Genomic DNA, 22,547 nt, shown 5'->3' with positions numbered 1-22,547 from the left:
TCTTTTATTAGTCAGTAAACAAACAAAGGCTCCTAATTGAGCTGCTGACGTATGCAGTAACATATTGTGTCATTTTCCATTCTATTATTATGTCAAAGTTATTAAGGACAAGTGATAGAAAATTAATTATCAATCTACTTGTTCATTTTCTGTTAATATCTGCTTACTTTCTCTTTTAACATGTTCTATCTACATTTCTGTTAAAATGTAATAATCATGTATTCTTCTGTTGTTTGGATACTTTACATTAGTTTTGGATGATAACACACATTTGGGTATCAATCTAATACCAAGTAGTTGCAGGATCATACACTAGTCATAGTCAAAGTCCTCATGTGTCCGGGGACATATTGCGTAGGGGTTGAATGATTCATTGTAACAACGATTCAATTCAATTCAGAATTTGGGGTTGATGATACGATTCAGGGACCATAAGTGAGTTAAAATGGATTCAGTAACTCTTAGCAAAAAAAAAAAAAAAACGTAAAAAAAAATTAAATAAACACAACCAGTGTGACTGTGATAGAAATACTGGATGGATACTGGGACACTACAGGTAACGTTTGCTATATTCTTGGTATTATTTGTAAGGGAATTATGGATACAAACAAAAAAGTAAACAACAATTAATGGCCAATGCATTCACATCTTATTTAAATAAAGTGCAAATGACAGTTTATTTGAATTAACAGGAGGAAACCTTTTCTCCTCCCATTTTCAACATTCCAGAAATTTTCAATGAAACTAAAGTGACCAACATTTTAACAGTAGATTTACCTGCTATTTTTGCTGTTGTTTTTTAACATAAAAATAATACAATAATAATATATCAAAATCAAAGTGCAACTAACATCTATCAGGTTAAATTGGCACTAGATTTACCGGAGAAATTAAATGCAACCAAATCTTTTCAGATTAAATGAGTGGTTTGACGTGCTACTCCTTTATTTACACAAAGAACATTATAAAGACATAAAAGAAATGATAGCAGAAACATTTTGGCGAGACACTAATCAAATGGCCAAGGGAGTAATGAACCAAGTTAGAAATGTAAGAGATTTGTCACCGCTTTTTTAGTCATTAGTAACTTTTTTTTTTTTTTACTTTTTAGATATTGCTAATTTACTTTTTTGGTTTATTACACTGTTTTTAACCTTCTATCTCAAGCAGGTACGTCGACGAACCTGCTCCGCTGTCACGTCTGTTTTGTCCGTCACATCCTTTGTGGTGTAAAGTTGAGTTTTGCTTCATATAATTGTGGTGTGTCGTTTTTATTGGTTGTAGCTTTTACAATAATGCTGTTGCTGAAAGTTGTTGTTTTGTAATTATTGATGTTATGTTGTGCGTTTGCATTTGGTATGACCTTTCTCAAACACCATGGGTATCCACCATTTTTGTTTTCATGATGCCACAGAAGGGCAAACAGACTCGAATAACGTTTAACGTCCTTATCAATAAACGCGCTGGACTTCATATTAAGTCTGTCGTTCTTATATACAATGTTTTATTTTTTCTAGTATTGATAAAATTGAAATATATTGCCTTTTAAATCAATGTTGGATCGATACCTATCTTCCAGAAGGCCAACTTGCTGAGCACAAATCAATATGCTTGAGATTTAGGAATATGAATTGATCTATCAATATATCGATCAATTGTTACACCTTAAATGTTTAGAAATATTGATATATATTTTCATATGTTGCTTTGTGTTCGTTAAGTAACTTGATAGTAACTCGGTCAGATGTTTCTTGGTCACTTGTACACACATCTCAGGAGGGAGTTTGGTCAGAGAAAAAATCCCAAAGCAGAATGTTTCCACCTCATGTTTAAAAGTAAGGATGCTGTTGTTGGAGTCATACTAAATATGTATCTGCCTCCAAACAAGTTAAGTCAAGTTGATGCCAAGGTCTAATCTAAAATGATCTTTACACCAAAGTGTGTTACTAATGCTAGTCTCTATGTTTCTGTGGTCTCAACTCCCTTGAGATTTCTAGCAAGCTCCTCCATTGCAATTCCGAGATGGTGCTTCACCTTTCTTAATATCGTCGATATATCTTTCTTTGTGGGGAAGAGTCTACTTATTTCCCTCAAATACAAATTCTTAACCGATATTTAATATTTACTCAAATTTTCTTGTTGATATTCAGTCTCTCATTTAGAATAAGGTGATCCCAAAAATTATAGACTGTTCATGTCTTTTATGAGGGGGTAAATGTACAAAGTCGGCGGGGGATTATTAATGAGGAATCAACAATTCTGAGAAATGTTGTATTGTTTTGAACACCACACAGAAGAAGACCACACATATGCAGGCATGCAAGGACAGATGGGTGCACAAATGTTGTCTGGCTCCCTGAGCCAAGGCGTGGGGAAGTTTAGTGCCTTGCTCAGGAGATCCTTGACAGTCAAACAGCAGACTTTTTTTGTCAGCTAGACTTGAACTGGGACCCTTTTGGTTCCAAAACCCAAGTAGTCACAGACTGAGCTACAGCCATTATAGTGGTACCTCAGCTTTTGTACGCCTGATGTTTTCAAAAGATTATTTTTTGACAAATTAGTTTGCCAAAAGCTTTTCACTGTATTCGTATAACATTGTGCAGCAAAACATAACAAAGAACAAAATAGTTTGTTCTCCAAACTATAATTTTGCAGAATCGAGTGCCAGCATTTTGATAAAGGTGAAAGCATTATTGGATTTAAGAAAAAACCTGTAGAAAAGTACGAAAGTAGCGTCCGCATGACTCTCTCCTGCCCTCCTGCGCTTATCACTGTCTTGGCCGACAAGAGTCCAACCTGAATCTTGCCAGACACTTGTAGTTCGGTGAGCTCCACACAAGGATCTGAGCTTGAGGGTAATGCAAACTCATTCAAAATAGCAAAAAAAAAAAATAGGAACCAATCAGGATCGCCGGGCGGGATTTCTTTGGTGTGACGTAGCGCTGAAGCGACAGTTTGATTCAAACAACAATGGCGGCACACAGCAGGAGTCGTGTGCTGACATTGATTCTGCTATTGCGACTGTTTTGTCGAATTTAACAAATACTCATTATTTAAAAGATCAACAGAGAACTTATCGCTCTGTCGTTATCCAAATATGTCGGCTCTTCTGGATTTTGCAGCGTCGCTCTCATCAACGTCACGGGTTGATTTCGATGTGAGTGGTTGAAGTAGCATGTCATTCAATTATGTTTTTTTTTTTTACAAGGCCCAGCTTTCTGAAATACATCTCCTATTGAGAAGTCTCAGATCCTTGTGTGGAGCTCAGCGAACTACAAGGATCTGGCAAGAGTCAGGTTACTAAATTTCATCAATGAAGTAAAATAAATATTTATCTTGTTCATTAATTTCTTTTTTTATATATATATAATAGAATCCTTTGCAATATGTATTATTGTTGATTGTTTTCATTGTGTTTTACTTCTGTTACTGTTTGTAAAAACCTGTACTGCAACCATATAATTTCCCCATAGTGGGATGAATAAAAGTCCATCTATTTCACATTGTTTTCTCCTTATAAGACTATATTTTTGTGTTATAAACTGTCTGTATGGGTCTTACATTTAGCTGCAAAAGAATTGGCTCAGCTACATGCCCAAAGAGTACACATTGTGGGAGGAGTGGGATCATTGACCTGCTTTTGCCTACTTGAGAGCCATTATCTGTTATTTTAAAGGGATTAGTAAAAATTATATAAAGCTATGGGCACATGATTTGTTTATTAAGTGCGTGGGTTCCCTCCGGGTAGTCCGGCTTCCTCCCACCTCCAAAGACATGCAGCTGGGATAGGCTACAGCACTCCCCGCGACCCCAAAAGGGACAAGCGGTAGGAAATGGATGGATGGAAGTACAAATGTGTTTTTCGATAACTGCAGTCTGCAGTAACACTAAGTTGAAAAGAAAGAAAAGTAGAACAGTCAGAGATGTGACACAAAATGAATGAGACATGCTACCTTCACTTTCGATTGTGTCGACTGCGTCATTGACCAGCCGAATGACGGTCACGATGGAGGCTTTTGGAAGGAAAAGGAGATATGTTTTGAAATAGTTATTTGTAATGATGGTTGAGGATCCTCTCACAATCCTATCTTTGCAATCTCACTCTGCACAGAATTTCTACATTTTCAGCCTTTCAAATGATCAAGACTTGTCGGACTTCGATGTTGCTCAAACATCATGGAAAATAATAAGCATTTCCGCCAAACAAGCATGCAAACTTAAGCATTTCATTAATTGGTTGGATCCAAAAAATGGATCTTTAAAGAAAAAAAGATGTCATGAAAACAAGACAATGCAATACATAGCCATGTCCAAAACACACTGGAGACAAGAATGAAAGAAGAAAATAATACCTAGAGAGTGCCATTGCCTGTAGGAACAGCAATGATCTGTGTTGGAATATAAAGTGTCACGTGGGGGTCGCATTTTAATGCGGGATCGTTCCTCCAACGCAAACATAGACACTCCGGACAACAACTAAAAGGTAAGAATGATTTAATAACAAAACACTGGTACAAAAACAGACGAAAAGAAACGCGTGGCGAAAGCACAGAAGCTAATGCTAACACTAGCACAGGATCAGGTAACAAGAAATCTAGAATTACCAACGAAACAGTTGCATACCGCAAACAAGGGACCAAGACCGACTGACGGGACAAGGCAGGCTTAAATAACCAAACTGACTCACAAAAAGGTACACAAACAACAAAGGGAGTCCAAACTAACAGAAAATAACTAAACTAAACATGATCCAGACTACGGATCATGACAGTACTCCCTCCTCAAGGACAGATACCAAGAGTCACGGGAGGGCGGAGGGAGGAATTGGCGGTGGGTCGCCAGGCCAAGTGTCCCCGAATCCACCGAGGCAAAGTCAAGTGGCGGCGGCGAGTGGAACGCCGCAGCAGCCGGCGAAGCGGGCGACCAGGGAACGGCCACATCCGTGGCCGACAGGGAGGTGGATGCACTTGGCGTGGCGGACGACCAGGGGGCGGCCACATCCATGGTCGACGTGGAAGTTGGAACGTCGGCGCCGTCGTAACAGGCGTGGACGCAGCAGAAGACTTGTCAGGCGTGAACGCAGCAGAAGACGTGTCAGGCGTGGACGCAGCAGACGACGTGTCAGGCGTGGACGCAGCAGAAGACGTGTCAGGCGTGGACGCAGCAGAAGACGTGTCAGGCGTGGACGCAGCAGAAGACGTGTCAGGCGTGGACGCAGCAGAAGACGTGTCAGGCGTGGACGCAGCAGAAGACGTGTCAGGCGTGGACGCAGCAGAAGACGTGTCAGGCGTGGACGCAGCAGAAGACGTGTCAGGCGTGGACGCAGCAGAAGACAAGACTTGGCTTGGTTCTTGGCATGGCGGTGCTTGGCGGCGCTTGGCGGCGTGGAGCTGGTACAGGTATTTGTCGTGGTGCTGGTACTTGTATTTGTCGTGGTCCTGGTACTTGGCGTGGTGCTGGTGCTGGTACTTGGCGTGGTGCTGGTGCAGGTACTTGGCGTGGTGCTGGTGCTGGTACTTGGCGTGGAGCTGGTGGAGGCGGCCTAGGTGGAGGTTGCGGCTTGGCTGGGCGCAGTTGTGCCACTCCCCCCGCACCGCCCCCCTGCTGCTTGTGGCGTCTTGCTGTCCGGAGGAGTCTGAGGGAGCGGCGCGTCCCGGTAGCGAAGTGGAGCCCTTTTGGACGGCTTCCGTCTTCGCTGACGCGTCCGGTACTGTGGTGGATCGATGTCCTCGGGCCATACGGAGGTGATCGGAATCAACTTACCATTGGGACCCCACATCAGGTCCTGGCGCTCCAAGGGCGAGTGGCGTAGAGTCTCCGCTTCCATTGCTCTCCAAGTACCTTGCTCCACATCTTCAGAGTCTATGGCGAAGGAACTGTACGCTTGGTCCCTTCTGTCACGTGGGGGTCGCATTTTAATGCGGGATCGTTCCTCCAACGCAAACATAGACACTTCGGACAACAACTAAAAGGTAAGAATGATTTAATAACAAAACACTGGTACAAAAACAGACGAAAAGAAACGCGTGGCAAAAGCACAGAAGCTAATGTTAACACTAGCACAGGATCGGGTAACAAGAAATCTAGAATTACCAACGAAACAGTTGCATACCGCAAACAAGGGACCAAGACCGACTGACGGGACAAGGCAGGCTTAAATAAGGAAGTAATTAACAAAAACAGGTGTGCGTCTGGAACCCTCAGCAGGTGAAATTAATATGTTGCCATGGTGACCAAACTGACTCACAAAAAGGTACACAAACAACAAAGGGAGTCCAAACTAACAGAAAATAACTAAACTAAACATGATCCAGACTACGGATCATGACATAAAGTCTATGGAACTCTATTGTAAGATGTAGGCTAGGGGTCCCCTAACTTTTTGAGTCAGGGTCCAGATTTTGTTAAAAGAATTTGGCAAGGGGAAATGGATGGTTGGATAGATAGACAGCTTTGCACGCAGCCAAATTATTTTAACCCAATGTGGCCCCCCAGGTCAAAAAGTTTGGGCACCCCTGGTGTACTGCATCCCTACAATTTGTTTGTTGTTTTTTTTGTTATGTCCCTGTTTTGTGCCCACAATTTCCCTCTCCATCTTATTTATTTTCTCCTTTTTTTTATCCCCTCCTGCTACGGTGTGGCTGCATCAAAAACTGTATACAAATTATTTTGTAAAGTAAATCTGTAGGCATATTGAGGGTAACAATTTGATTCAGAATCGTTTCAAAATGGTTCCCGGTTCAAAATCAATTCTTATTTGATATCAATGCGTGCCAGTTCTATGATTAACTACATTCCTCCATAAAATAAGTTAACAGCTCTGATTATTTTTTATAATACTTAGAAGAAAAAATTAAATTAAATAAAATTCTACCCAAACATTTTATAAAGCCAAACACAAATAGGGCAACAAGAGAAGAATCCATAATTTCTCTTTTCTAAAGTAACTTTGTACAGCAGATATAGATCATCTATATCAACAATGCTATGTAAGACTGGGGAAGGAGACGGCACGACAACAGGATATAGAACTCAACAGGTTTATTGAGTGCTTGATGGTTACATGGAGTGTGTATGCTACTATGTGTTTGCATGGAAGACTGTGTGGAAATTATTTTATGTAAATATCGTAAGGTTTGTTGAGGTACGTGTTGGGTGTTCAGCGTCCAAGTCCAAAAGAAAGAAGCCGGGGGGTCTGATGTCCGAGCGGGGCTCGAAGGCAGGAGAGAGAAGTCCGGAGGTTCAAAACGGGGTCACGGATCGGGGAGGGCAAAAAAAGTCCAGGAGGGAAAAGCGGCAGCGGCGGTACACAGCAACGGCTGAGCGAGAAACAAACTGGGATCAAGGAACAAAGGCACAAGGAAACAAGCAAACGAGCGAGATCAGGAGGAAAGTCAGAGACGCGAAGCTTACTGCGAACAGAGCTACGTTCCGACGAAGAGAGGTCAGCGACGAGGCTCTTTATACTGTCGTCCTTCATTAATCCCAGATGCGTTGATTACCAATTGCCTCCGGCTGCGGCTGAGAGTGTGCGCGGTCTGTTTGGTCGAGCTCTGTGGCGTGTCTGGCAGCGCTCACAGTGGAGCTTCTAGGTGCTCCCGCAGAAGAGGGAAAAACAGACTGCGCATGCGCTGTAATGCGCTGCTTTATGCGAGGCCCCCGACGAGCGCCGAAGAGCTCCTGGGTTGGCCCGATAAAATTTCTCAAGCAATGAGGGAACAGCAAGGTAGGAGGCAGGGACCCAAGATCTATCCTCCGGCCCATAACCTTCCCAATCCACAAAATACACTAACCCCCTACCTTGTCGACGGACCCCGAGAATCTCCTTAACCGCCCAAACTGGGTCATAGTCATCCAAAATTCTGGGAGGAGGGGGGGGGGGAATCGGGGGAAGAGTGAAGAACAAGCAACAGGTTTTAATTGTGACACATGGACCACAGGGTGCTGTTTAACTGAAGGTGATAGAGAGAGTTTAACTGCTACTGGATTGATTAAGGCTTCAATAGAGTAGAGCCCTACAAATCGTGGTGCGAGTTTATGGGATGGTACCTGTAGGTGAAGGTCCTTGGCTCGTAATAATACTTGTTGACCTGAAGAATAGGTGGGAATGCGTTACCGGTTGACACTGTGGCACATTCGTTTGGTGGATTTTAACAGAGAAGCCCAGGCTGCCTTCCATACCTGATGGCATCTCCTGATATGCTTACTAGATGAAGAAACTGATGTCTCCATCTTTTGTTGGGGGCTGGGAACCAAGTGAACACTCAAATGGAGACAATCCTGTGGCTGAACTCTACATGGAGTTGTAGGCAAACTCGACCCAGGGCAGAAACTTGCTCCATGAAGATGGTTGCCGAGCGTAAATACAACGCAACATGGTCTCCACACTCTGATTGGGTCTCTCTGCCTCACCGTTTTTCTGGGGATGACACCCAGATGTGAGACTGACCGTGGCCCCAATTTCCTTGCAGAAAGCCTGCCACACCCTGGATGTGAACTGGGGACCACAGTCCGACACAATGTCCACAGGAATGCCATGTTGTTTGACAATCTGGATAGCAAGATGATCAGCTGTTTCAGAGGAAGAGGGACGTTTGGGTAGGGGAACAAAATGTGCGGCTTTGGAGAATCGGTCTATGAAGGTGAGTATGGTGGTATTACCTTGGGAAGATGGAAAACCGGTGATGAAATCCATAGAGATGTGAGACCAAGGGTGACTGGGGGTGGGAAGAGGACACAGCAGTCCAGCCAGCGGTCTGTGGGATGATTTGTTACGTGCACACGTGCTGCATGCGGCGATAAACTCACGGGTATCGTTAGCCATGGATGGCCACCAGAACCGCCGGCAGATGAAGGAGAGGGTGCGTTGGAATCCCGGATGGCAGGAGAAGACACAGGAGTTCCCCCAGTCCAAAAATTGAGGATGTAGTTCCAGATGAACAAATAGTCTGTTGGGAGGTACCACCCCTGCAGTATTAGTATCTGTGAGAACCTGAAATTGATGTTTGGCCCCCTCGAACCAATGTCTTTACTCCCTTAATGCCTCGTAAATGGCAAGTTATTCACGATTACCAGCATCATAGTTACGTTCCGCAGGGGATAGTCGTCTAGAAAAAAAGGCACAAGGGTGGATCTTGCTGTCTTGCTTAGAACGTTGGGAAAGAACTGCCCCAATCTTGGAACCGGAAGCGTCAACCTCGACGATGAAAGGACAGTCTGGGTCACGGTACACGAGAATGGGTGCTGAGACAAAGCTTCTTTTGAGACACCAAAATCCCATTCCTGCTTCCCGGTTCCACTGAAAGGGTATATTGGTAAGTGCATGGAAGGGTGCGGCCAGTTTACTGAAGTCTTTGATGAATCTTCTGTAGAATCCATCAAATCCCAGAAAACGTCGTAATTCAGTATGGTAAGTGGGTTGAGGCCATTCCACCACTGCCTTCACCTTCTTGGAGTCAGCCTTGATATGTCTTTTTTCTATAACAAATTCGAGAAAATCAACAGATGAGGAGGGAAACTCACATTTCTCTGCTTTGACGAAGAGACGGTTCTCCAGTAATCGTTGCAGGACGAGACGGACGTGTTGCTGATGTTCTTGAGAGTTTTTGGAAAAGATGAGAATATCGTCAAGGTAAACGACAACAAAACGAGGATGTCATTAACGAGGGCCTGGAAAACAGCGGGAGCATTGGTCAGTCCAAAAGGCATCACTCGATACTCAAAATGTCCAGGGTGGGTATTGAATGCGGTTTTCCATTCGTCTCCCTCCCTGATGCGGACCAAATGGTAAGCATTGCGAAGGTCTAACTTAGTAAAGATAGTGGCGGGGGTGAGTGGTTCGAAGGATGAGTTAAGCAGAGGAAGAAGGTACTCTTTCTTTTTTGTGATGCTGTTCAGTTGGCTGTAGTCGATGCAGGGGCGAAGAGATCCATCTTTCTTATTAACAAAAAAAACAAACAAACAGCAGCCACAGGGGACTTAGATGGTCTGACAATCCCAGAGGCAAGAGACTCAGAGATGTAATCCTTCATGGCTTGTTTTTTTTAGGGAGGGACAAGTCGTACAGGCGGCTGGTAAGAAGAACTGCATTGGGGATGAGGTCAATTGCGCAGTCGCAAGGTGTGTGGGGTGGAAGGGTCATGGCTGTTCCTCACTTAAAACAGCGGCTAAATCGTAGTACTCCTTGGGGACTCGGGAAAAGTCTACTGGAGGTGACACAGGTCTAGGTTTATCGGTGTGCATTACTGCAGATTTGAGACAGTGGCCATGTGGTTGCTCCAAGCCAGTATTTTTCCAGTAGCCCAGGAGATGTGGGGGTGAGGTTGACATAACCAAGATCGCCTAGGACGAGGGGAGCTACTGGGACGTCCAAAACACGGGGACTAATTATCTCTGTATGATTGCCAGAAGGGTAAGCGACAAGGGTTTAGTGCGGTGTCTGATTGGACCCAAAGGGTGTCCATCTAGAGCAGGGGTCGGCAACCCGCGGCTTCAGAGCCACATGCGGCTTTTTGGTTACTCTGGTGTGGCTAGGCTGTTAACTTGCCGACCTTTCCGAATTTACTGGGAGATTTCTGACCTCAGTGCCTTTCCCTAAAATTGTCTGAGGTATGCATACTGCAATTTTCACTCGGACAGCAACATTGAGGGCGGGCCGTGATGGCAATACCCATAACATCTTTTAATACATGTAATTGTGCCCGCTGTTACACAACACTATGTGTGTGCCGGCCGGTCACGTATTGTGTAAAACCCCTATTACAATCCTCAAACGACTGCAAGGCATACTTGTTCAACAGCCATCCATACAGGTTACACTGAGGGTTGGGATACAAACAACTTTAACACTCTTACTAATATGCGCCACACTGTGAACCCACAATAAACAAGAACAACAAACACATTTCGGGAAAACGTCCGCACTGTAACACAACATAAACACAACATGACAAATACCCAGAATCCAATGCAACCCTGAGTCTTCAAGGCTACATTATACACCCCGCTAGCAACAAAACCCACCCCTCCCCAACCCCGCCCACCTCAACTGACGCAGGAGGGGTGGGGTTGGTGCTAGCGGGGTGCATAATGTAGCCTGGAAAACTCAGGGTTGCATGGGATTCTGGGTATTTGTTATGTTGTGTTTATGTTGTGTTGCAGTGCGGATGTTTTCCCGAAATGTGTTTGTCATTCTTGTTTGGTGTGGGTTCACAGTGTGGCGCATATTTGTAACAGTGTTAAAGTTGTTTAAACTGGCACCCTCAGTGTGACCTGTATGTCTGTTGAACAAGAATGCCTTGCAATCGCATATGTGCGTCGTCAGAACCCACATACAACACATGACCTGACTGGTAAGCTGTTTGTACAATTTGTGGAGGGCACGAAATACAGTGCCATCGTAGCACGCCCTTATTTTTGTTGATTGGGTATTACTCAGCAGAGGTCCGAGGGAATAGTCACTCTGTAACCAGCGAGTCTCCCGGACAAATCGGAAGGAAATGTATGCGTGATGCTAATAAGGGGCATTCATATAAAACTCACTGGCCGCACTAACATAAGATCTTCATATTTAATTGTGGGCCGCGTGTCTGAGACCCCTGCTTTATACATAGCACAAAGCAAAAAAAAAAAACCTCTGCATACAGTGTTATTTTATTATACATTTCAAGAGTCTTGTGGATCCCATTATTTTCTTTATTTTGTGAAACGGGTTAACATGGCTCTTTGAGTGGTAAATGTTGCCGACCCCTGAACTAGAGTCTGGGCTGAGACGAAAGTCTCCAAAGGTATTAAGGGAATACCATTCTTTTGGGCGTACCTAAGGTCGATGAAACTTTCGTCGGCTCTGGAGTCCAGGTAGGCGCCCACAGACAAGTCAACATTGCAGAAAACAGGATATTAGGATCCCTCTTAGGAGTAGTGGAGGCAGTTGTATGGTTCACCAGGATCCCCTTGACTGGTGGGCCTGATCTTTTGGCCGAAAGGGGCAGCTGCGGATTTGATGATCCGCCAAGCCACGGTAGAGACAGAGACGATGTTGGAACCTCCGTTCCCGTTCTTTAAAGGTGAGTTGAGATCTGCCAATTTGCATTGTTCAGGGGGTGTGACTTGAACCAGCTTAACTGTGCCTGACTGTCTCGTGAGGGGCCGGCTGGTAAAGCGAGAGCGTCTTGTCGCAGTCACTCTCCCTCTCAGCTTCACGTTCCATGAGTCGTTGGTCAAACAGCAGGGCTGGCTCAATGAGTTCCTGACAGGAAGAAGGTCTGTTCCGTAGCAAACCGTCCTTTACAGTCTCATTTAATCCCCTTCTGTAAGCACTCTGAAGTGCGTTGTCGCCCCATCCACTCTCTGCTGCCATGGTTCGGAACTTCAAGGTATAGGTGGCCACTGATCGGGTGCCCTGTCGAAGGGAATGAAGTTTGGAGGCGGCGCCACCGCCGTCAGCAGGGTGATCAAAGACTGCCAAGATAGAGAAACATAGAGGCAATCTTGGCACTATCGTTAGCATACCGTGAAGGTTGATGTTGATAGATGAACTCGCATTGGATCAGAAATCTGAGACAAAGTTTGAAATCTCCCTTAAAATTTCTAAGCTATCTTGGGTTCCCGAAGTGGGGCTAGTCCTCCGATGGCGAGAGCTATCGGTGTGCTCAATACAGGAGTGGGAGGCGTCGTCTGAGCGGTACCGAGGGTGTCTAATCTAGACAACAGGCTTGTGAATGCGACGTCCAATATGTCCTCCAGGGTGGAAAGCGGACCTGATGTTGTCGAAGGACAGACTGGATGGTGGACAAGTCTGTTGCGGGGGAGGTCCGGGACAGAGGACCGGCCAGAGACTTAGGTGTGCCGTCTATTTCCATCTTGGTCGGAACGTACTGTTATGTAAGACTGGGGAAGGAGACGGCACGACAACAGGATATCAAGCTCAACAGGTTTATTGAGTGTTTGATGGTTACATGGCGTGTGTATGCTACTATGTGTTTGCATGGAAGACTATGTGTGGAAATTATCGTATGTAAATACCGTACGGTTTGTTGAGGTGCAAGTTGGGTGTTCAGCGTCCAAGTCCAATAGGAAGAAGCCAGGGGGATCCGAGGTCCGAGCAAGGGTCGAAGGCAGGAGAGAGAAGTCCGGAAGTCCTAAACGGGGTCAAGGATCGGGGAGAGCAAAACAAAGTCCAGGAGGGAAAAGCGTCAGTGGAGGTACACAGCAACGGCTGAGACACAGGCACTGTGGGGAGAGCGAGAGACAAAATGGGATCAGGGAACAGAGGCACAAGGAAACAAGCAAACGAGCGAGCTCCGGAGGGAAGTCAGAGACACGAAGCTTACTGTGAACAGAGCTACGTTCTGACGAAGGTAGGTCAGTGACGAAGCTCTTTGTCCTGTCGTCTTTCATTTAACCCAGGTGCGTTGATTACCAATTACCTCCGGCTGCGGCGGCGAGTGGGCGCGGCCCGTGCGGCGAGCACGGGGGCGTGTCTGGCAGTGCTCACAGCGGAGCTTCTAGGTGCTTCCGCAGAAGAGGGAAAAACAGACTGCGCGCACGCCGTAACAAACAATATGATTTGCCTGAGTGGCTGGGCAGGACAGATTTAAAAAACAAAAAATAATAATACGTACTTTTTTCAAATAGATTTTTTTTAATCGATTAAAAATTGTTACAAATAACATTCGCGATTAACTAAAACATATATATTTTTGACACCCCTATAAATCTGTATGTGCATCTACATCAACAATATGATTTTCCTGAGTGGCTGGAAAGGACAGATTTTGTACCTCCCTTATGCTGGATTGTTGAAGTTGACAGGCAGGATTTTACAAAACCCCTAACCAGTGAATGGTAAATGGCAAATGGGTTTGTGGAAGGGGCTGTGAAGCAACTGACAGGTGAGGAGATATCTCAGCTGGAACGAGCTATCTAATCAACTGTCTCTTTATTTAGTAGCGTCGGAGATCATGAGGAGAGGAAGAGAGAGCGCTGACACACTGACGAGCCAGAGGAAGCACGAGCACGACGACAATTGGACGAAAGAGCACAATAAAAAGAGATTAGTAAAACCTGACAGCCGGGCTCTGGAGCCTTTATATTGTTCCAAAAAGAACCCACAAGGGAAAGTCTTCTACAGGGTTATACTTGTATAGCGCTTTTACACTATTTCCGCATTCACCCATTCAGACACACATTCCCACACTGATGGCGGGAGCTGCCATGCAAGGCGCTAACCAGGACCCAGCAGGAGCAAGGGTAAAGTGTCTTGCTCAGGATGGTAGAAGGTGGGGATTGAACCAGGAACCCTCAGGTTGCTGGCACAGCCACTCTCTCAGCTGCGCCACATTGTCAGGTTGTGTAAATCGTAAATAAAAACAGAATACAATCATTTGCAAATCCTTTTTTTTTTAAACTTATATTCAATTGAATAGACTGCCAAGACAATATACTTAACGTTCGGACTGTTAAACTTTGTTATTTTTTGCAAATATTAGCTCATTTGGAATTTGATGCCAGCTGGCATAAGTGACAAAAAAAAAAGCTGGCATAAGTGACAAAAAAGACTGAGAAAGTTGAGGAAGGTTCTGTGGGATATTTGGAACATCCCACAGGTGAAAAGGCTAATCGGGAACAAGTGGATGCCATGATTGGGTAAAAAAGCTTCCGTGCGTCCAGGCAGTATCGCATCAAAAACAGACATCAGTGTGTAAAGGATGTCCCCACATGTGCTCAGGAACACTTCAGAAACCACTGTCAGTAACTACAGTTGGTCGCCACATCTGTCATTGCAAGTTAAAACTCTACCATGCAAAGCGAAAGCCATTTATCAACAACACCCAGAAACGCAGCCGGCTTTGCTGGAGACGAGTTCATCTAGGATGGACTGATGCAAAGTGGAAAAAGTGTTCTGTGGTCTGACAAGTCCACTTTTCTAATTTTTTGGGGAAACTGTGGACATCGTGTCCCTCTGCCAACTTTTTTGCAATGTGTTGCTGCCATAAAATTCTAAGTTAATGATTATTTGCAGCAAAAAAAATGTGTTTCTTATTTTGAACATTAAATATCTTGTATTTGCAGTGTATTCAATTGAATATAAGTTGAAAAGGATTTGAAAATCATTGTATTCTGTTTTTATTTACAATTCACACAACTTCACTGGTTTTGGGTTTTGTAGTTTGGGGACCCATGCAGTACAGTATACTTTCAAAAGACAAGTCTTTTATACATCAAATAAAGCTACGTGCTTTGTTTGAGTGATTTGTGTGATAAGTAGAAACGAGCAATATGGCCTCAAATAATATCACACTATTTTTAGGAATGATATAAAATAATACTGATTCTACGTCTAATTGGGCAAGAAGCAGCATACAGGTCCAATAAAGCAACAACTATTCACGCTCAGAGAAACCAACCCCAAAAAGAACACAGAGAGAACATGTTCACAGAAAGCATGTTCCAGCAAAGAGTGAGATTTAAAACCAGATTTCCAGAAGGTGAGGAGGATGTACTACGCGCTACATCACCATGGTGGCCTATGGTTTGCTATAAAACTCAGTATAAGCACTATTGGGCTACACCCTGAGTCAACTGCATTTGTTATTGTAAGTAAAATGAAAATAATATTGTAATACAGACTACACAGTGAGTGGCTGAACATGATAACCAAGATTCAAATCCTAGTCAGAGTGAATGGTAATAGTATCAACATTGTTGTTATTAACAAAATATTATTTAGATTTGTATTATTATAGTTATTTATGTCTATTCAGCATAATTGTGATCATTAATTATCTTTTATCGATATTGGCCTGACAGTTAATTGCTGAGGAATAATTCTGGCTCTTCAAAATATTTAATTCAATTGTTAAATTTAAATAAAGTAAAATAATCACATAACAAACTTTTGAGCTGTCGTTTTGGAGACAGTGGGAACTGGAGATTCGAATGGGAACGTGATAAATGAAGTCACATGACTTATGCACATATAATTCCGCTTTGTATCAAACCAAACCGGCTGTACTACATACCAGTCATGTCTTTGTATTGTAACTTAATGTTAACGTTTAAATTTTTGAATACAAGCCTAACTCTGGTGCAAAGTAAATCCACCTGCGCTTTGTTAAGGGCTGCAAACAGGGCAGTTTTTTTCTATGAGCAATGTGGGCGACCACCCAAGCAAGGCACACAAAAAAATCTGAACATAAATCGCCAGTTTTCTAGACTCCCGCCGCTCATTTGCATTGGAGACCATTTTATATAGAATAGAATAGAATAGAATACAATAAAAAGTACTTTATTTATCCCTGGGGGAAATTCAGCACCACAGTTCGCTCACAATAGACAATAATAATAATAAATGATATAATATACATCATATATATAATATATGAATACTATAAATATATTCTACATAGAAATGTTTTTATATTCTACATTTAAGTGCAGTCAAGAAGGAACATATGCATTATACACTGCCCATCTCACTTACGGCACATTTCTGCCTCGGTTTCGTATAGAACTCGAGACGGAAATAAGTGTACCCTCCGAGCTGGAAAATTGGTGGACCAAAAGAGGACCCCGAGCTAGCTGGTAAAAGGATGGGCAATTTGGTAGCTTGGTGCTTTGTATAAAGACGGCAAGTGACACCTCAACTTGCTGCTGACAGGGATACAAGTTGTGTGTGTCAGACGAGGCAAGGGGGAGGGGGCCTGGACGGTTTGCCCAGGCAAAAATCAAGCCAGGACCACCTCTGGCTGCAAAGCATGGGCAGACCCATCCATACATCAATTTCCTACCGCTTCTCCCTTTCGGGGTCAAGGGGGGTTCCTGGAGCCTATCTCAGCTGCGTTTCGGGCGGAAGGTAGTGTACACCCTGGACAAGTCGCCACCTCATTGCAGGGCGCAAGGGCAGACAAGTCAAAATAATATGGCACTACTGTGGAGGTCTCAGATTATACACACTAAAATTGATTCACTCGCAATAGATTTGGTACCGCCCCTGTTTTATTTTTATAGCCCAGGACCCTATCCTGAATTCAGGAGGCCAGATGTGCAACGCAGGCTATGGTTGACGTTCCCTGATCTATTACGCTACAGCTATCTTGTCTCAGTGTTATTATGGAACAGTTCTTTATAGTTTGCACTTCTTGCATTTGAAGTGAACCTACCTAATACTGCAGAAATACTCTATTGAGTTCATTTACTTACAGGCGCACATCACTAGTTGCAAAGACCTTCACTTAGCCTGGCTGTTTGTATTTCCATCTTAAGTGAAAGGTAACCTCACAAGATGATTTATTTTAAATGGAGTCTTCAAAATTGGTGTGCGACTTTACCACCAGTAAGTGGAATGTATAAAAAACCCATTTTTATGGAAAGCATTGGTAATTACATTTCAATGTGAAATCCCAGTCCCACCAAAGAAAAAAGCAATAATGTTTTATAACACATAATTTAAAACAGCTGAAATTTAGGGGATATTTTAGATTCAGAGTAGAATCTTATTACTGACAGGACAGTTGAGAGGGTTTACCTTACCATTATCATCACAAGAGTCAGACTGGAAGGAGTTTAGTGACTGGACCTCTGAGTTACTGCCCCTGTTGCTCCCTGAGAGACATGTTACTTCCTCTGTCATATCCACCATCTTACCTGCAAGACAGGAATAAGACTCAGTTGGAATCTGTTACAAAAACAACACTAATGTGCCTGTAGGAAAAAGACACATCATGTTCAACAGTCACAATGCAGCAGAAGAAAAGACGTTTTGACATCAACCGTTACATTAAAAGACAATTACAACAAACATTTTGTCTGTCGAGATATTTGTAGCATCAACATTTTTAATACAAATTTGGTTCCAAAGTTGTAAAATAAAAGTTCAGAGGGAAAACCATGTTATGCATACAACCATGCCAGACCTCAGTTCATTGAGCATTTCTGGCCTGATATAAAAGTTTGCATGTATCAAAGGGGAACTGCACTTTTTTTTGTAATTTTTCCTATCATTTAAAAGTCCTTATGTAGGACAAGAACACATGTTTTTCTTTTTGTATGCATTCTAAATGGCAACTAATTAATATAGTTCCATTTAAAATGGAGCCTACATGGGAGTTTCTCTATTCTGCGTCTAAAGCTCTTGAAAAAAAATCCAAACACCTCCATTAAGATTTCATATACCATACATGCTGTGCATATATGCATTTAATATTTACGTATTTTGCTCATTCATTTAAAAAACGCATAAAAACATTCAGTTTTATTTACTTTCACTTTTTTTATTCACTGAGAACTACCCACTGCAGACTTCATGAGAGCCAACAAACATAGTGAAACATCACTTACTGTACAATGTCTGCAGTCACTAGGACGCCGACTGATAAAATCTTGTTATATTCCCATTTGAATGAAGAATGACACGTAATCCTTGTGAAAAAAGGGGGGTAGAACCAAGTTATTTTGTGTATTTCTCGCCATTTCCGGGTCTAAATTGGATGCCAAAGTTGACCAACTTGTCAGAATATCTCCTCATCCTTTTACTATCCAGGTGAGAGGCATGATTTATGATCTAGAATAAACTTCGACTAGCAAAGAAGCGAGGAAGCAGCTCACCAGTTAATTTAGTCAAAATAGGCACACAGGCTTGTGATCGCGGCACCGCTATAAATAGTATGTCTGCGTTAACGTTTTTAATAACAATATCCCTAATACTTGGTTAATATTCAAGTCTCAAAATTTAAATTGATTATTTTTGGTGATTTTTAGATGGTGTATTTCCGATATAAAAAACAGATTCTTGCAGTATGCATTTTTTTGCATCGGAATCATTCAAGGCTACCATCACAACACCACAGTGTTTCCAAAAGCACACATTCACCGTGCTAAACGTAGGTTATTTTCTCTAGATGGTGCTTCAATATAGCACAGAAAACATAGTGGCACCTAATTATATTTGTGTGCTGCATGTCAACGACCTACCAAAATGCCACATGTTGGACCATATAATGCTATAAATGTAAAGAGGAATGAATACAGATATAATGCTATAAATGTAAAGAGAAATGAATACAGACTGTCTACATGCATGGTGACAGCTGGTATACATCCTCAATCTTTATTTAAACGGTCTGCATCACTTTTGCCTTTGTTAGGCACATGCTGCGTTTGACCGCTTCATACAAGCTCACGACTGCACGGATGTGCAACAACACTTTGATGAACTTTGTCAGCAGTTAGACATTAATTTGAAGGACTTAATTTGAAGGACTAAGTACATGCAGTCTTAGCCCACTAACATTACACACAATATTATACTACGCACATGTTATTCAGAACGTTATTTGGATTTTAGTCTATCAGGCCCTTAAAGTATTAACACAACAAAAACAAGAAGGATTGAGACACAACGAATCACAATCACTATCATAGATAATTCATAGTTCATAGTTTTAATGTTGTGGCGTTGCTTGGATGACAAAGCGCCTGTGCCAGCAACTTTAGGGTTCCGCCATCCTAGTCACATCGGTTGTGTCCTTGGGCATGACACGTCAACCTCACTCCTGATGGGTCGTGGCTTTGCATGGCTGATCCTGCCATTAGTGTGTGAATGTGTGTGAATGGGTGAATGTGGCAAAAGTGTCAGAGCGCTTTGAGTACCTTGAAGGTAGAAAACCGCTATACAGGTATTACCCATTTAATGTAAAACAGATCCAGACGAAGAAAAACATGTTTACACAAAATACTACAATACAATACAATAAAAAAGTAAGTTATTGCACAGGCAACAACTGATTTTGACCTGACCGACACAAAACAATGTCCTTGTTTTAGACATCTAATACACAAAACACTTGTACCAAAAGTACAATATTCTCTGATCCTTCAGACTTAAAGCCAAAACATGTTAACTCACCAGGGAAATCATAATTTTTTACTCTCCATACACTTCCCCTCCTCTGGCACAATTGGAAAAGGTGGGCCAGCAGGACCCAGCAAGGACTAACATGCACGCAGCATAGACATGACAGAAATTAATGCTTGTGCATATTCTCATTCATCTAGGTCAGTTAATCTCAAGCTGTGCTATGTGTACTGCTAGTGAAACATGGGCTCTCTCTAGTTGTACACCAAATAATCACTTAATTAAATATTCAAACACAGTGTTACAGTTCAAACTGTGCATATTAAGGTAAAGTACCAGTGATAGTCACACACACACCAGGTGTGGTGAAATTACTCTCTGCATTTGACCCATCCCCTTGTTTCACCCCCTGGAAGGTGAGGTGAGCAGTGAGCAGCAGTGGTGGACATGCTCAGGAATCATTTTGGTGATTCAACCCACAATTCCAACCCTTGATGCTGAGTGCCCAGCAGGGAGATAATGAGTCCCATTTTTATAGTCTTTGGTATGCCTCGGCCGGGGTTTGAACTCACAACCTACCGATCTCAGGGCGGACACTCTAACCACATTATTACAGTGGCCAAAATGATTAAATACACCTGTTGAATAAAATCTCAGGCCCACTACGCAACTGTATTTTGGTGTTGGTCATTGGGGTGATACTTGGAGAGCCAAGTGTTTTATGAGGTGGTTTCTTTGGACAATAAATAAATCATAACTGGCTGACAGCGTTATTGTATTGGAAGGGAAAACGTATCTGGGAACCCCCACAAATAGAAAGCCTGCTATAGAATCGTAAAATGTTGCTGAAGATTTCAATACACTTACCCTCATCACTGTCCCAAGGGCTTTTTTGTATGGAGTCGCAGTCCAGTCGATAGGGGGAAACTGAGGGAAGGTTTGGGGCCACACTGCACACCACAACCCCCTTCCTGGTGGTCCCTGACAGGATTCTCTGTGACTCTGGGTGAAAGGTGCTCATTTCTGTATGCTCCACAGTGCGTCCGTCCACCATCTTCTCCAGTGTGGACTGTGGCTCACCCTGGAAACAAGGTGTGTACCCCATAGGCCTCACGGGGACCTGTGGAGGTCCCATCATCCCACCTGTTCCCAACACTGTGGGCCCCAGCCCGGTCTCTGAGTAAAGGTTGATAGGGTCTCCTGCTGTAGAATGTAATGTCTTAAACTGTAGACCGTTAGCTTTGTTGAGCAGTGCTGCTGTGGCGGGGTCCTGCACCAGAGACAGGTTGTTTCGTGAGTAGCTCTTTTGGAAGACCTTTTTGCGGAAAGCAATGAAGAGGATGATCAGGGTAGTCATGACGAATAGCACCACAGCAATGCCAATCACTTCCTCCTTTCCAACCACTGCATGCCCTGCTTGCATGTCAGGGACAACAACAGGCCGCAAGCTACAACGCTGGCCCACAAAGCCTGCCGTGCAGTTACAGTAGAAGGAACCGTGAGTGTTGACACAGGTGCCACCGTTCTCACACTCGCCCTCAGGATTGCTGTGGTCACACTCATTAACATCTTTTTCACAACTGCAAGATGGAGAGAAAGATGAGAGAGAGAGAGAGATGAGAGAAAGAGAGAGGAAAAGAGAGGACAAAGCTGTTGTAAGACAAATGTATGACAAACAATGCTTTCACATACTGTTTTATCTTCTGCCATAAAGTTCACTTTGCAAAGGTTAAAGAGAATGTAAAATACTCAAATTAAATTTGTTTAGGATGGAATATTTCTCTCTATTTTACAAAGTGTGTTTATGGTTGCTAGTGTAGAGAGATGTTGTATATAGGTTGTGGACCTAGGGACCTTTTCTCCCGATTGCGCGGAATTTTTTTTTACACGCTTTAACTTACGCAAACTGACTTGCATCAAGCCTCCAGACATGCCCACCACGCATAAACTACAGACAAGTGCGGAAATCCAGAATGAAGGCGGGCTCATTAAAACTGAGGCGGGCTTTGTCATGATACCTTTTTTGGGTGAGCGATAATCATGGAACATGGAGTGTTTACTTACTTTTGAATATAAATGAAATTTAGGAAAACAATGCCACTTTGAATTGGAAAAGGCCGTTTTGATCGAGGCAGTGCTGTGTCGTCAGGGTGATGTACAAGTGTATGCACGCATTAAAAACAAAGTCTTCTTTCGACTAGATAATGTAACTCCGTGGATAAAACGTTGTTTCACTTGTTATTTTAACCATCCTGATGTTATGTGTGATGTTAAGAGTTCTGTTTAATATAACTGTTTGTGATACCAGGATGGGTTTATTGAACATTAACTTTGGAAGTTGGAAGTCAGAACACAGAATGATGCCACAGCCGAGTTATGAGCGTTTTAGTACTTACGAGATCGGAAATCAAAATGGCCACATCCACAAAAGCTATTTTCTTGCGTTTGCCTGAATTCACAAGTGTCCAACTTAAGGCCTGGCAGCCAGATTTGGCCCACCAAATAATTTTACGTGACCTAGATATAATGTGCGTCAATAAAGTAGCGGTACTTTATCTTTTGTCAATGTATTCATTCTTTCCATTTTGACAGAAAAAAGACATGCACTGCATGTAATTGTATGTCTTTTAAACTTTGTTATCATAAAACAAAAGTGACATCATATATTCTAAAAAAAATATATGAATAAATA

The 22,547-nt window shown here is 43.0% G+C and overlaps 1 protein-coding gene across 3 annotated transcripts in view; it reads right to left on the bottom strand.

Annotated features, from left to right (window-relative positions):
* fat3a (FAT atypical cadherin 3a) overlaps positions 1 to 22,547 on the bottom strand; it is a 315,772-nt gene that overhangs the window by 22,876 nt on the left and 270,349 nt on the right. For 2 of the 3 annotated variants that reach the window (XM_061918747.1, XM_061918748.1), the window contains 3 exons: positions 20,723 to 21,435; positions 17,533 to 17,646; positions 3,954 to 4,013 (listed from right to left, as the gene is read on the bottom strand). In XM_061918747.1, the coding sequence (XP_061774731.1) occupies positions 3,954 to 4,013; positions 17,533 to 17,646; positions 20,723 to 21,435 (887 nt within the window). The remainder of the gene's footprint in view (positions 1 to 3,953; positions 4,014 to 17,532; positions 17,647 to 20,722; positions 21,436 to 22,547) is intronic. The other variant, XM_061918749.1, reaches the window with a different exon arrangement.

This window comes from Nerophis ophidion, linkage group LG13, assembly GCF_033978795.1.
Source record: "Nerophis ophidion isolate RoL-2023_Sa linkage group LG13, RoL_Noph_v1.0, whole genome shotgun sequence".
Classification (NCBI taxonomy): Eukaryota; Metazoa; Chordata; class Actinopteri; order Syngnathiformes; family Syngnathidae; genus Nerophis; species Nerophis ophidion.
This window is presented reverse-complemented; position numbering and strand designations above follow the sequence as displayed.